The 13,696-nt window shown below is 32.3% G+C and overlaps 1 protein-coding gene across 1 annotated transcript in view; it reads left to right on the plus strand.

Moving 5' to 3' along the window:
* The first annotated feature begins 5,046 nt into the window (after window positions 1-5,046).
* LOC134228390 (uncharacterized) overlaps window positions 5,047-13,696 on the plus strand; it is a 30,803-nt gene continuing 22,153 nt past the window's right edge. The window contains exons 1-2 of the mRNA XM_062710038.1: window positions 5,047-5,117; window positions 9,082-9,182. Coding sequence (XP_062566022.1) covers window positions 9,150-9,182 — 33 coding nt within the window. The 5' untranslated portion in view covers window positions 5,047-5,117; window positions 9,082-9,149. The remainder of the gene's footprint in view (window positions 5,118-9,081; window positions 9,183-13,696) is intronic.

Raw genomic sequence — 13,696 nt, forward strand, 5'->3', positions numbered from 1 at the left:
CGGTTTTTTTTTCCAAATATTTCTTGGCTGCATGCTGGGGCCATAACTTAAAACTGAGAGCATAAATTTAACTACTGAAGAGATAACTTCATCTAAGACTATACGTTAGAACTGCATGTATTTACTAACGGCCTATTATTTTAAAGGTTACTGTAGACCTTGAAAACAACAAGCAGAATTCAAGGTTATTACATTTTGCGGTGTTATTACATTTGGCGTTGTAACAGCGCTTTCATTTCATCTTCATAAATATATATTTATACCCCCCCCCGCTTGAAAAGTGGGAGGGTATATAGTAATCGGTATTTCCGTCCGTCTGTACGTCTGTTACGCTTTGGAGTACCCATTTCTTATCCGCAACTCCTCTTATACTACAGAGTGAAATTTAATGAAACTTTCACAGAATCTTTATTACCATCTTGCCATTGTGCACCTCCTACAGGGACGTAGCAACGGGGGGGGGGGGGGGGGGGGGCAGGGGGGTCCTGGCCCCCCAATTTTTTCCCCAACATTACCTTTACTATTTAAAATGTTCATTGAAAGGATGGTTGCCCCCCCCCCCCCCCCAATTTTTACCATAGTATAGTGACTAGTGACATCAAAGAATTGTAGGAAAAAATTGGAAGTGAAAGTAATTTGGCCCTAAAAAATGTTGGCCACTACCCCCTTCCCCCCCCCCCCCCCCCCCCCCCCCCCCACGAAATAGGATTTTCGAGTTTGGGCAATTTTTAATTTTTTTTTTTTTTTTTTTGCTTGTCACTTTTTTTTTAGGTAAGTAAAAAAAATTTTCTCAGGTTGCCCCCCCCCCCCCACTTTCAAAAACGATGCTACGTGCCTGTCCTATTTTACTTTTTTATTCGACACGTATTTTAAGTTTCTCATAGCAAAACATGGACATTGCCATTATATTTTAATTATTTTGATGAGGCAGGCCCAGGATAGACAAGAGTAGAGGAAGTTTGTTGCTGCCCTACGTACTCGAGCTGTAAAGGGCAATGATGATGATTTTCTTAATAAATGAAATATTCTCGATAATGTACGAGTTACTCATTTTTCCAGGATCTGGTTGCACGAACGATAGTTAAATTATCTTTAAGTTAATGCAGTAACTACCTGTTGAATAGTTATTAATAATAATAATAATAATAATAATAATAATAAATACTTTATTTAAAGAAGGTAACCTGGTTAGTGCATGCACTATTCTTCCCCAGGGCCTTCTATATATATCAAATACAAAAAATAATACAGAATACAATTCATCATATATAATAGTAATATGTTTAAGGAATTACAATCATACGATAATGAATATAATGTCCATGTATAGTTTTAACAATCATAATACAATATACAATATCGAAACCTTATTGTCCTCAAAAAATTGTGCGACAGCTGATGATGTAATTTTCTATATTACGCTTAAATGTTCGTAGAGATTGAGAGAATCTAATGTGTTGGGGAAGTTTATTCCATAGATGTACACCTGAATACTGAAAAGATGTCTTGAATAAGTTTGTACGAAATTTCGGCAATCTTAGATCATAATTACTTTCAGATCGTAGATTATAAGAAGTAGAAGAATGAAATTCAAATAAATTACAAAGATATTGGGGAGTCGTTCCACTGAAAATTTTGTATAATAATATGTATTTGTATAGATCAACTAGCTCATAAACTGTTAACCATCCAAGTTTCTCAAACAGTGGTTTAGAAGAAGAATCTGGACTTGCGTCAAGAATAATCCTTGCTGCCCTTTTCTGTAATTTAAATAATCTGTCCATGTCCTGCTTGGGGGCATTACCCCAAATAGTCAAACAATAGTTAATAGATGGTAAAATATAAGCATTGTAATATAGTTTTCTGGTATGTAGAGGGAGAAATTTCTTAATCCTTCGAAGAGTAAATAACTTATAATTTATCGTTTTACAAACCGAGTCAATATGATTTGCATATTGTAACTTATCATCAATATGTACACCAAGAATTTTTTCAGTTTCAACCATTTCAATTGTTTTGTCTGAGGCATAAAGTTGTAAATTTGGATTATCTAATTTTGATTTTCTTTGCTGTGTTCCCATTAACATACATTTTGTTTTATCTACATTTAAAACCATTTGATTTTGAGCACACCATTTCTCAATCTCACAAAGATCTGAATTTAGTGTATTTTCTAAACATCTTGCATTATTATTATTAGAATACAGAGTTACATCATCAGCAAACATATCAATATTTGAATTGTTTACATGTAATGGAAGGTCATTTATGTACAATAAAAATAAAAGTGGGCCCAAAATTGACCCTTGTGGCACTCCTGCTGTGACGGGTAGAATATTGGAGACACATGATCCAAATTTAACACACTGGGTCCTATCGTAAAGATATGATTTAAACCACTTTATAGCTGTTTGGTCAAATTTGTAATGGGTTAATTTCTCTAGAAGAATATCATGATTCACTAAATCAAATGCTTTACTAAAATCTATAAATGTTATACCGATTAATTCACCACGATCCATTGCAGTAAGCCAACTTTCTGTTAGTTTTGTAAGTGAAGTTTGACAGGAATGGAGTTCCCTAAACCCCGACTGGGATTGTGTTAGTAGATCAAATTCATTAGTGAAATTTTGTATTAGCTTAGCTACATGTTTTTCTATCAATTTAGATATAGTTGGTAGAATAGAAATAGGACGATAATTATTCGGGTCAGCTTTGTCACCTTTCTTAAAAATAGGTGTTACTTTGGCTTGTTTTAAATTTGTCGGGAAAATACCACTTGCTATGCTAGCGTTAATAAGATGAGTTATAGGTTTACATATATATTTAGATGTGACTTTCAGAAGACGTGGCCCAATGAAGTCAATGCCAGCTGATTTATTGATATTTAGAGAATTTAACATGTTATAAACTTCACTTTCCTCAATTTGATGAATACTAAACAATGTTTCTTCATCAAGCTTAGACCTAACAAAATTACATAATATATTAGGATCATAATCATGTTTTGGCATATCCAATAGAAGCTTGTTAGAGACATCCATAAAGTGGTTATTAAAAGTATTTGCAATATCCTGTAAATTGTCAACAATTTCACCATTAGAAGACACATGAGATGGAGTTGTATTCTTAAGATTACATGTTAATTGATTAAGATAGTTCCACATTTCTTTGGGATTTGAACTCTGTTCAATCGCTGTTTTATAGTAAGAAGATTTTGATTTGTTTATAAGAACGCTAACTTTGTTTCGATAAATTCTATAGTTCTCCATGTCTCCTTCTTTGTGGTAATAGTCCCGTAAATGTCTAGCATTGTTTATTTCTTGTGTCATCCATTTAGGACGGATTTCACTCTTTACTCGTTTTGTTTTAATCTGTGCATGCTGGTCAAGGACGCTATTAAATAATTCATAGAATTCAGTTAGTATTTCATTAGGGTCATGCATCTGGAGGAGATTGTTAAATTCTATTTGTTTTAAGTCTTGGAGGAATTTATTTTCATCAAACTTTTTGAAGTCTCTATACTGAATTTCTATATGTTTTCCTTTTTGCGGCATGCATTTTGTTTTTCTAGTGGCACATATTGGGTAGTGATCAGAGATGGCTATAAAAGGTATATTTACTTCACACATGTTATCTGGTTTATTGGTGTAAAAGTGATCTATTAGGGTACTTGAGGTATTAGTTACTCTGGTTGGTGTTGTAATTAATTGTGAAAAACCATACTCTTCCATAGCATATGTCCAACTTTGTGGGGGTTCTTTGAATAAGTCTACATTAAAGTCACATGTTAAGATAATTTCTGCATCGTCACAGCAGGAGGCACAGTTAATCTCTCTAGCCAGGTCCTCTGCCCAGCAGGAGGGAGCAGATGGTGGACGATATGCTGAACAGTAATAAATTGGTTTAGAATTTTTAATCTTTAATTCCAGCCAAATTGTTTCAATATTATTGATTTCAAAATCAGGCCTACGTTTATATCTTATATTATTAGAAATGTAGACAATAATTCCACCACCTGCTCTCAGAATGCGATCTTTTCTTTCCATATCGAAACCCTCAATATACAATTCAGAATCACTGACTTGGTCATTCAAGAAGGTTTCACAAAGTCCTAAAATATTTACAGTTTGTTTGTCATGAAGTAATAGTTTAATTTCTTCAATTTTAACTTGCAAGATACTAGTAACTATGTTCACATGTGATAAATTATGTTGCAATGTGATATCAACACATTTGAAGTTGATATAAAAATCCGTCATTTTTTATGGGAAACTTAATAGAAAAAGAAATTTTCATAACAACAAATTTTACATATACCATATGTTGTCGTAAATAGTCACATGACAACAGTTTTATCTCGCATGTTGGGACACATGTAAATAAAACGTTTCCAGAAATATTATATTGACATGAATGAAACATACATGTATGGAGATAACGAACAGTATTCGGATCAAAAGTCCATAAAAATATACAAAATAGGAGCAAAGCAGACACGGATCTCCAAAACATCAGAGATGGGAGCAGATGCCATGGAGGAGTAAGCATCTTATGCTTATATGATCATATGATCATATGATTCTTATATATAAAAATGTTTTGCATTAATTCGTAGCTTAAATTAAAAAAAAATGTCAGCAAGAGCTGAATAGAGAAAAAAAAGAAACCTACCCAATCAAATCTAAATAAATTTTTTGGAAAACAAATTATATAATGCATCCCTCAAATAATTATTTTTAAAATAATAGTAAATAATTACCTGCACGTCCACCTCACTCGGCATTTCAGTTGCGAATGCTTAAAATGGGATACTAAATCAATTTTCTGCTAAAATCATCTGATTGGTTGAGAGATATGTCCCCAAATACGAATGTAAATTGGTGAGGTCATTAGAAAGGTCATGTCACAAGTCATTTAGAATACTCGTTTCCTACTGTATCAGAGATACAGGGCGGGGCCCGGCTCGAGCTATCGCTCTCGCCTCAAGCCCCGCCCTGTATCTCTGATACAGTAGGAAACTCGTACTCTAAATAATACTTAAAAATAGACTGCACTTGACATAGATGACTAATTTTTATGATATGTTTCATAAGGAATGCATGTTTTCAATAAAGGTACGTTTTTTACTACTGAGTTTTGAAAAATTGTAGTCACTTTCCCAACATGTAGATTGAACGCTTCATTTATTTTAATATAATACAGTAGATTAATATACTAGTCATTTTTGGCTTTGTTCAGGTAACAGAATTTCAGGTTTTTTGTTACATGATTTTATGCTTGTCATTCTTTTTTGCCCTTTGTCCCTTAAAAATGATGGCTATGCATGCATTGATGTGTAAATACACCTAATATATACTCACCGTCAATAGAAACGCAACACCCTAATTTTAGGGGTGAAAATTATATACGGGATATAACTATGTACCAAAAAAGTTAGGACATCTTTTACTTTGCCAAATCAGTTATTTAACGGTTGAATGATTTTCATTCCATTACCGGAAGTTGATTTTTAGCTCCCTGAACAGAAATCAAAAAATAGCATTTTTAATAAAATTATTGACAATATTTTGGGTTTTCAAGGTTTTGTACCTGTTAATTATAAGTCTTGTACTAAAAGTCCGGAAAAAATATCCTTCTTTCTCTTCCGGATGTGATGCCTGTATTTTCTCAAAGTAACTGAAAGCACGCATTTTCATTGCTAATGTTGGAAATTTTCAAAATAAAGAAAAGGGAGAGCTACAGATGCAAATATACACTACATAACGACTTTTCGGGCTCATATGTTTCAAAAGCATGAATGACAGTTCCTTGACCGGAAGTCCAAGGGTTACTACACTACGCCAAGTTAGAGAAAATTCGACCTCAGGATCTGAAAAACAGGCATTTAAAAAAAGGACAAGAATATTTATTTCGCTCAGATTAAGACATTGATAAACTTAATGCATGATAGAATTCGGGCTGCTTATATTGTACATGGCGGACTAGCACGTTTTAATTGAATGGTCGGAAGGGGGGATGTTTTAGAGTTATGTGTTACTTTATAAGGTTTAAAGATAAGATTAAGAATGAATACATAAATGTAAAAAGTAAATTTACAAAACAATGATACTTCATTTGAACTTTAAATATTATCTTTAGACCTTAGAAAGTAACACATAACTTTTAAAACATCCCCCACTCCGACCATTCAATTAAAACGTGCTAGTCCGTCATGTACAACATAAGCAGCCCGAATTCTATCATGCATTAAGTTTATCAATGTCTTAATCTGAGCGAAATAAATATTCTTGTCCTTTTTTAAATGCCTGTTTTTCAGATCCTGAGGTCGAATTTTCTCTAACTTGGCGTAGTGTAGTAACCCTTGGACTTCCGGTCAAGGAACTGCCATTCATGCTTTTGAAACATATGAGCCCGAAAAGTCGTTATGTAGTGTATATTTGCATCTGTAGCTCTCCCTTTTCTTTATTTTGAAAAATTCTTACATAAGCAATGAAAATGCGTGCTTTCAGTAACTTTGAGGAAATACAGGCATCACATCCGGAAGAGAAAGAAGGATATTTTTCCGGACTTTTAGTACAAGACTTATGACTAACAGGTACAAAACCTTGAAAACCCAAAATATTGACAATAATTTTATTAAAAATGTTAATATTTTATTTCTGTTCAGGGAGCTAAAAATCAACTTCCGGTCATGGAATGAAAATCATTCAACCGTTAAATAACCGATTTGGCAAAGTAAAAGATGTCCTAACTTTTTTGGTACATAGTTATATCCCGTATGTAATTTTCACCCCTAAAATTAGGGTGTTGCGTTTCTATTGACGGTGAGTATACATTCATTATCCTCCAAAACACGCTATGTAAACAACTATTCATAACACTAAATGATATAAATGGAACGTAATATTTACTGATCTGATAAAGTGCTACTATCATTTATAAGTTCAATTATTGTCATTTATCTGATAAAATGTGGGGTGAAGCATCATAACAACAGGTAATATCTAATAGACATATATGTCATGTAAAATAAAAGTGAACTTTTTTTAATTCAATATTGCTATATATCAAATTTTATCATTTATATCTTCAGTACAATGCAGATTTGTTAATAATTTCTAATTCAGTTTAAGTTCCGATTTATGAATTTAATCTTCATATTAACATTCTTAAATTTCAACGACTACAATAATTGTACATAACATCAAGGTAAAACTTTTGTGTTTGTCTATTGACACGAGCCCGATCTATCAATGTTAATGTTTACGTTTTTTCCACCTGTATTCGTAAAGGACAATCATAATTCTGTGTGTAGTTTATGAAATATTATCTTTTGAAAGTGGAAGGATGTATGTCAATCAATCACTTCCCGATATTCGTAGTTTTTATATATATATATATATATATATATATATATATATATATATATATATATATATATATATATATATATATAATTTTTAACACATTTAATAACATAAAAGGTTGGTCCAGCAACACATGTATGTAAGTCGTGATATAATATCCAAATTTAAGAAAACGTGAATTTCAAATGATTGTACATGCTCCAATTACCTTATTTTATAAAAAAAAAAAATTGATATTTTACTTACTGAATTTTGATGAAAGGCAGACATTTTAGACATACATTTTGACGCCCTACCACGGTGTTTTAAGTTTCGGTTACACAAGATTAAGTCTACCTTCAAGGTTGAAGTATTTTTAATGGGATGCACACAATGATAATTGTTCGCTTGCGTTCTCTTTTTACCTTGGTTATAATAAGGAAGCAGAAAGTTGATGCATTTATTCAGTACAAAAACACTTTCTAAAGATAGATGGACCTATACTTTTATCATTGTTCTTTTTCTTCATCTTCAAATCCCTCTAATATTTAAACAATAATCAATACATGTTTTGGAATATGATTGGTAGTACCCCGTACTTGTGCAATAAAGTATATCAATTTTCATTTACATCCTACAGAAGGCAATCGGGTACCTTAAAACTTTGTTCATAGAACTTCTTACAGTTAATACGGTAACCAGATCATCTTCTGTAATATTAATGATAATGACTTGTAGATATTCAAATAGTTTTACCTTAGAGATCAGTTGGATAGGGGTTAAAATGATGCTTTTCCCATCAAGTGCTTTTTCTGGTTCTCAGTATTTCTTATACATGTCTTAGAGTGTTCCGATATATCATAAATACACGATTCCAAGTGTTATCAATTTGCTTTACCATTATTTCCTTGCCCGTATAAATTCACGCTTCTTTGTCTTAAAGACTCGGATATAAAAGAAAATTGTTTGCATATATGTTCTTAATCAATGACCACAACTTATTTCTTCTTCATCTCTTCTATATATATATCAAGATTTAATTGAATTATTTATGACTGACTTTTTAAAGAAGTCCACTGTTTGTTTCCAGTTTCATCTGAAATGGTCAGTAATTTAGATTCGCCAATCGTAACCACCTCCTCACTCTCTTTTTTTTTTTTTTTTTTTTGCATTTTATTTATAGATTTTAAAAGTATACGCTTTATTGCTCATCAGTTGGGACTAATGTGCACCTTATACTATCTTGTGACATCTAGTTTTAGTTTCGCTTTATGTGCAACAATGTGCAACGCTGACCTCATTCTGTTTTAAAAAAAAAGAAGGAACAAAGACTTCGTTATTCGTTTTCACAAAACTAGTAAATTAAGTAATTATAATTGTGTGTGCATTTTATATAATATTTAACTACATTTTCCTTGAGGGTGAATGGTTCGTGTCAGAGATTATAAGGTAACATTTCTTATAAATAAAGATCACGACATTTTTTCTGTTATTCGTTAAAGAATTTGAAATAAACTATGACAGATGAAAAGAACATTAACACTAAAGTCAAACTGAGGATGGTTAAGCAAATTCCTCTGCTCAAGTTAACCATTGCCGATTGATATTTTAATACCACTATCAATTTGTTTTACTACAATTGCATAAGAGAATATTTACATGTACAACGTTTTTTCTATACTTTCATTATTTTAAAATTTCTTGTCCTTATGAGGATGTTTATATCTAGCAGGAAGGTATTTCTGGATGAAAGAGGTGATATGACTGGACACTACATCTGCCATATTAGAATTCCTTGACATGGAAATTGTTCTGCTGTGCATGATTTATACAGTATGTAACTAATAAAAAAATCACCCCAAGAAAACCATAGTCAACCTCGGTTGCGCCTCGGTTGACAATGATTTTCTTGGGGTACATTATGGCACGCCGATTGGTTCAAAAGTATTTTCTGCACGACCTTAAACAAAAATTACACGAGTAAGACAAAACTTACACAAAGTGAGGAAAATACACACAAAGTTATTGAAATTTACACAAACTATACAAAAACTACACAATTAACAAAATATTTACACGATTTAATGAGAAAATTACACAAACGTAAAAACGAAAACTGCACAAGTGAGAATATACAACGTCGACATAATATACGACGCATCCTCATTGCGCACATTTCATTAATATTCATTAGAGAACAGCTCAGTGTGGTTTAGATGCTTGAAACATTATAAAACAAGAGGATGAGTAATGTGTTAACAATATTAATCTTTTAAAAAAGATTCAGTCTTTCAGAATTATGCTAGACTCTCAAAAATATGCACAACGTGTTTTACACATGTAAAAATTGACAGGCACACAATATGCATATAAATTAACACCCCCCGATTAAAAATATTCTACACATGTATAGATAACGTAAAAAGGGGGGGGGGGGTGCATATATATTATCAGTTGCGTGTTTTTATGTTATACCTCTATATAGCAATATCTTTTGAAAGTTCAAAACAATGATATTATCATAGTAAAGGCAAATAAATAAAAACAGCGTGAAGTACTACAGGAGAGTTAACAACAAATCAAACTCTTCTCCTCCACCACCCACTGTGTGTACTTTGGTAATAATTAAGGATGTGCGTGACCTTTTCATATCGAGAGATTCCTCCCTGCTGGTTCTGGAATGAAAGACACCTGTACGCTAATCGATTTATAGTAACTGTTATTTGACACATCAATAATACCTTTTGATTGAAGGTTATTAGCAATTCATACAGAGATTTTGAAGCAATGTTGCTGTCATCTGGGTTGTGGAATTTGCCAGATACATTTTTAGAAGTAAATAGTAAAAAAAAAAAAAAAAAAACGAGCAAATAATTGCGCAACTTTAATTTTAATATTGACACGAATATATCATTTTTTGAAATAACTATGAATGTGAAAAAGTAGTACATGTAGTCTTAAATTTTGAACAACGTGTGGTGATTACATAAATACATGAATCCATGAAAATTTAGTAAAATTATGCAGTCGTTTTACTTATGTGAATTTAAGCTTAATTTCTGTCTGTTTAGTGTAGATTATTTTGAATAACTAAAACGCATATAAAGGAGTTAAACAAAATTTAAAATTATAATATGCAGATACATATGTAATATCGCTTTTTAAAGTGAGGGGGCGGGGGGGGGGGGGGGGGGGAATTACCTAAAAAACCTAATTAACGAGCAAAATAAGGTAAAGCGTTCAATCTCGAAAATCCTATTTCGTTGAGGTAGTGAGGCACCTTCAATTCTAATCCAACAACAAAAAAGGGGGCTTTCAGTGGACATTTTACAATGGAAGTAGGTTCTGTTTGCAAAACAACAACACCAAAAAAAAAAAAGGAGAGGGGGCAGCCCCCTCCTGATGCTACGTGCCTGAAATATATTTTTAAGAATTTAAGGGTACATGAAATAGCCGAACGATATCCTGGGATTTGCCTGCGTTCGATCTAACAACAGTTAAAAATTGGTGGTTGGGGTCAATCAGCATGTAAAGAAAATAATTACTATAACAAAATCTATACTCGAAAATAAGGGGGGGGTCTACAGGCCTGATTGACGATTAATTTCGTTTCATAATAATATAATCATGTTTTTCTTTATAATGGCCATATATTTGGGTAAAAGAGTAATTTTGTAAAAAAAACTTAGTGTTTGGAAAATAATTTTAAAAAATCATGAAGTCGAATTCGAAATGTAAACAGAATTTGTTGTCTTGGAAAATATTTCCAAAGATCGAGCTCCATAAAGAACATGAATTATTTGCATTTTTCAAGAGTGAAAAAACGCATTCTATGACACTGCTGTATCCATTCCAATTTTTTTTATTGCATCCTATTTGTAACATTATACGTACAGATGTATTTAGTAAATCACAATGTTTTAAAAGTAACAAAAAAAAAAAAAAAAACACAAAAGCGCATGTACATAAAGCACATAAGAGTATATATATTCTCCTTTTATCTGGTCCTTTTTATTAAAATGAAAACATTTATCATGTAATCGCCATTATGAATGAGGGTAATGCTTACAAGAAATGTCATGTTTTTTTTAATTGAGTAGTTTATAACTGAAAATATGAGATTTCATGGAAGGAATTCATAACAAAGTAGGCTAAAGATCTCCAACCAAAACTGATATCCTGATTTTTTATAAATATGAATACATGTGTTATTAGAATGAAATATTTTTTTTAATGTTTGACATTAGATCTAAAAACATGCTGTGTACATCTAAGGTAATCCCAACTTAAGTTTAAAAAAATATATATCCAGCCAAATGAATATAGGTATATATAATGTCCTATTCCGAGTGGTAAAGAAAATAAAATAGGTACAAATGAAAAGTACCAAAATTAATTCTACAGCCTAATGATTATAATCAGCAATAATTCTGCCAATTTCATGAAGAATCAACTTTATTAATCGTTTGTTTATGCAAGTGTTATTATATTTATACAAATAATTTCCGTTAAAGTTGTATCTATAAACTAGAATTTTTCAAAAGCTATAGAGAGTTTATTTAAATAAAAAACAAAACAAAATAATTCTAACATTTTTTTTTTTAGAAAATCAAGATCCTAGTCAGCCGTTCTGTTTATCGTCAGGTACTTTTAGTTCGAAGTCGAGTGCATCATATGCAATGTTTTTTTCCCGCATTATACGATTCCTTCTTGTCACAATTTTTTTCCGGCATCAAAATAATACCTCCATATATTGGTTAGGATCTCGGTCAATATAAGATCAAAGGCCTGAAGGGCCACAATGGCGCCGCGCTTTAGATATGGCATTGAAACTGTTAAATTACTGGCATGTTTAAAAGCATGCATATGTCTATAGAATTATATAGCTTAGTTGTAAATAAAATATCCCGATTTGAGCATTTATGAAATAAAAACATTCAACTCATTAATCCAAGATTCTTCTGACTCGAACCCCTGCTTTTATATTGTTACTCGTGCAGGGGTTAGTATATAGGTCCCTTGTGCTAAACTTGAGATTCCAATTTTAGGGGGTTTGAAATTACTTTTCCTCTCTCTTAGGCCTAATTAATATAATTAACTTGTGCAATGTGTACTAAATGTACAGAAAGATCTACACTGCCTTCGATCACTTTATTTTATGTAATGAAAGTTGTTTTCCGAGATTCCTTGACATGTACATAACTATCGTTTCTTTTTCTCTTTGTTCAATTTGTTCCTGCTGGTCCTGATAACAATCTTGTTCTATCGGAAGCCATTTCAAATTTTGATTTGTCAAAACAATCCCAGTTAATACGCCAGTTTCGAGATTGTAACTCTTCTGTGATAGAGGCGCAAAAAGTATCTATTTCGGCATGGAGGTGGGACAGGTTGTTTCTGTATACAAACGTGCATAAATAAATGAACGATATTTATGGATTTTAAAATTTATTAAATGTTGTAAAAAGATAATGATATTAAGCTGTGATGTATTTGATGATTTTATCAAGTTCAACTATGCATATTTACAAATTTACTTTAAATTATAGGTACTTGAAAACGAAATAAACGTCATAGTCTTAATAAAAAGTAACTGATTTTCTTGATTGTACAAACAAAAAGTTTGTGGGTTTTTTGAAGTTGTAATAAGGAAGAGAATCAATGTGTCATTTAGATCGCCTACGTACAATGTTCAGATGCATGTGTACCGTTTTTATTAGAGGTCCAAATAGCTTCCCTCGTCTGAAAAGTCTCACATCAACCGACATTTTCTTTTTTGTTACGATTTTTTGCTTTAAAAAATGAGGTCTTTAAATTAATTCGGTTATTCTCGAAATGTAGAGTGAATCCCGACAATCATGTAGTTATGATAAACCAGTATATCGATGATACAATGTATCCAATATCAAACATTTGTCCCACCTGTTTGTTTACGCGGCAACGAAACTCCCCTTCCCAACGAAAGAGCGCACCAAGGGAGATAATCTCGAAACTTGCGTATTGTTTACACCTGGACTGATAATTTACTTGCCTACTGCACATAGCCCTCGGCATTGTTTACGTAGATAAAGCTTGGGTTGTAACTGGAAATTAAAAGTACAACCTAATTTACGAACCAAATCCGGAAATCGGCCGATAAGCATGACCCGCCATGTCATAAAAATAATCAGGTTAAGGGTCGAAAAGTAACCCGACGAAAGTGGGTGAGTTGGCAACTATCTACAGAACTGTTGAAATTGTATGATTTTCAAGCAATTTATGGAATAAACGCAAAAATTGGCATGTATATTCCTACGCCAGATACATGAAGGTCTTGGTTCGAGTACTATATTATTTGGCGCATGAAGAAA

The sequence above is a fragment of the Saccostrea cucullata genome, unplaced genomic scaffold (genome assembly GCF_032062105.1).
Source record: "Saccostrea cucullata isolate Sc308-1 unplaced genomic scaffold, CSIRO_AGI_Scuc_v1 ctg2219, whole genome shotgun sequence".
Lineage (NCBI taxonomy): Eukaryota > Metazoa > Mollusca > Bivalvia > Ostreida > Ostreidae > Saccostrea > Saccostrea cuccullata.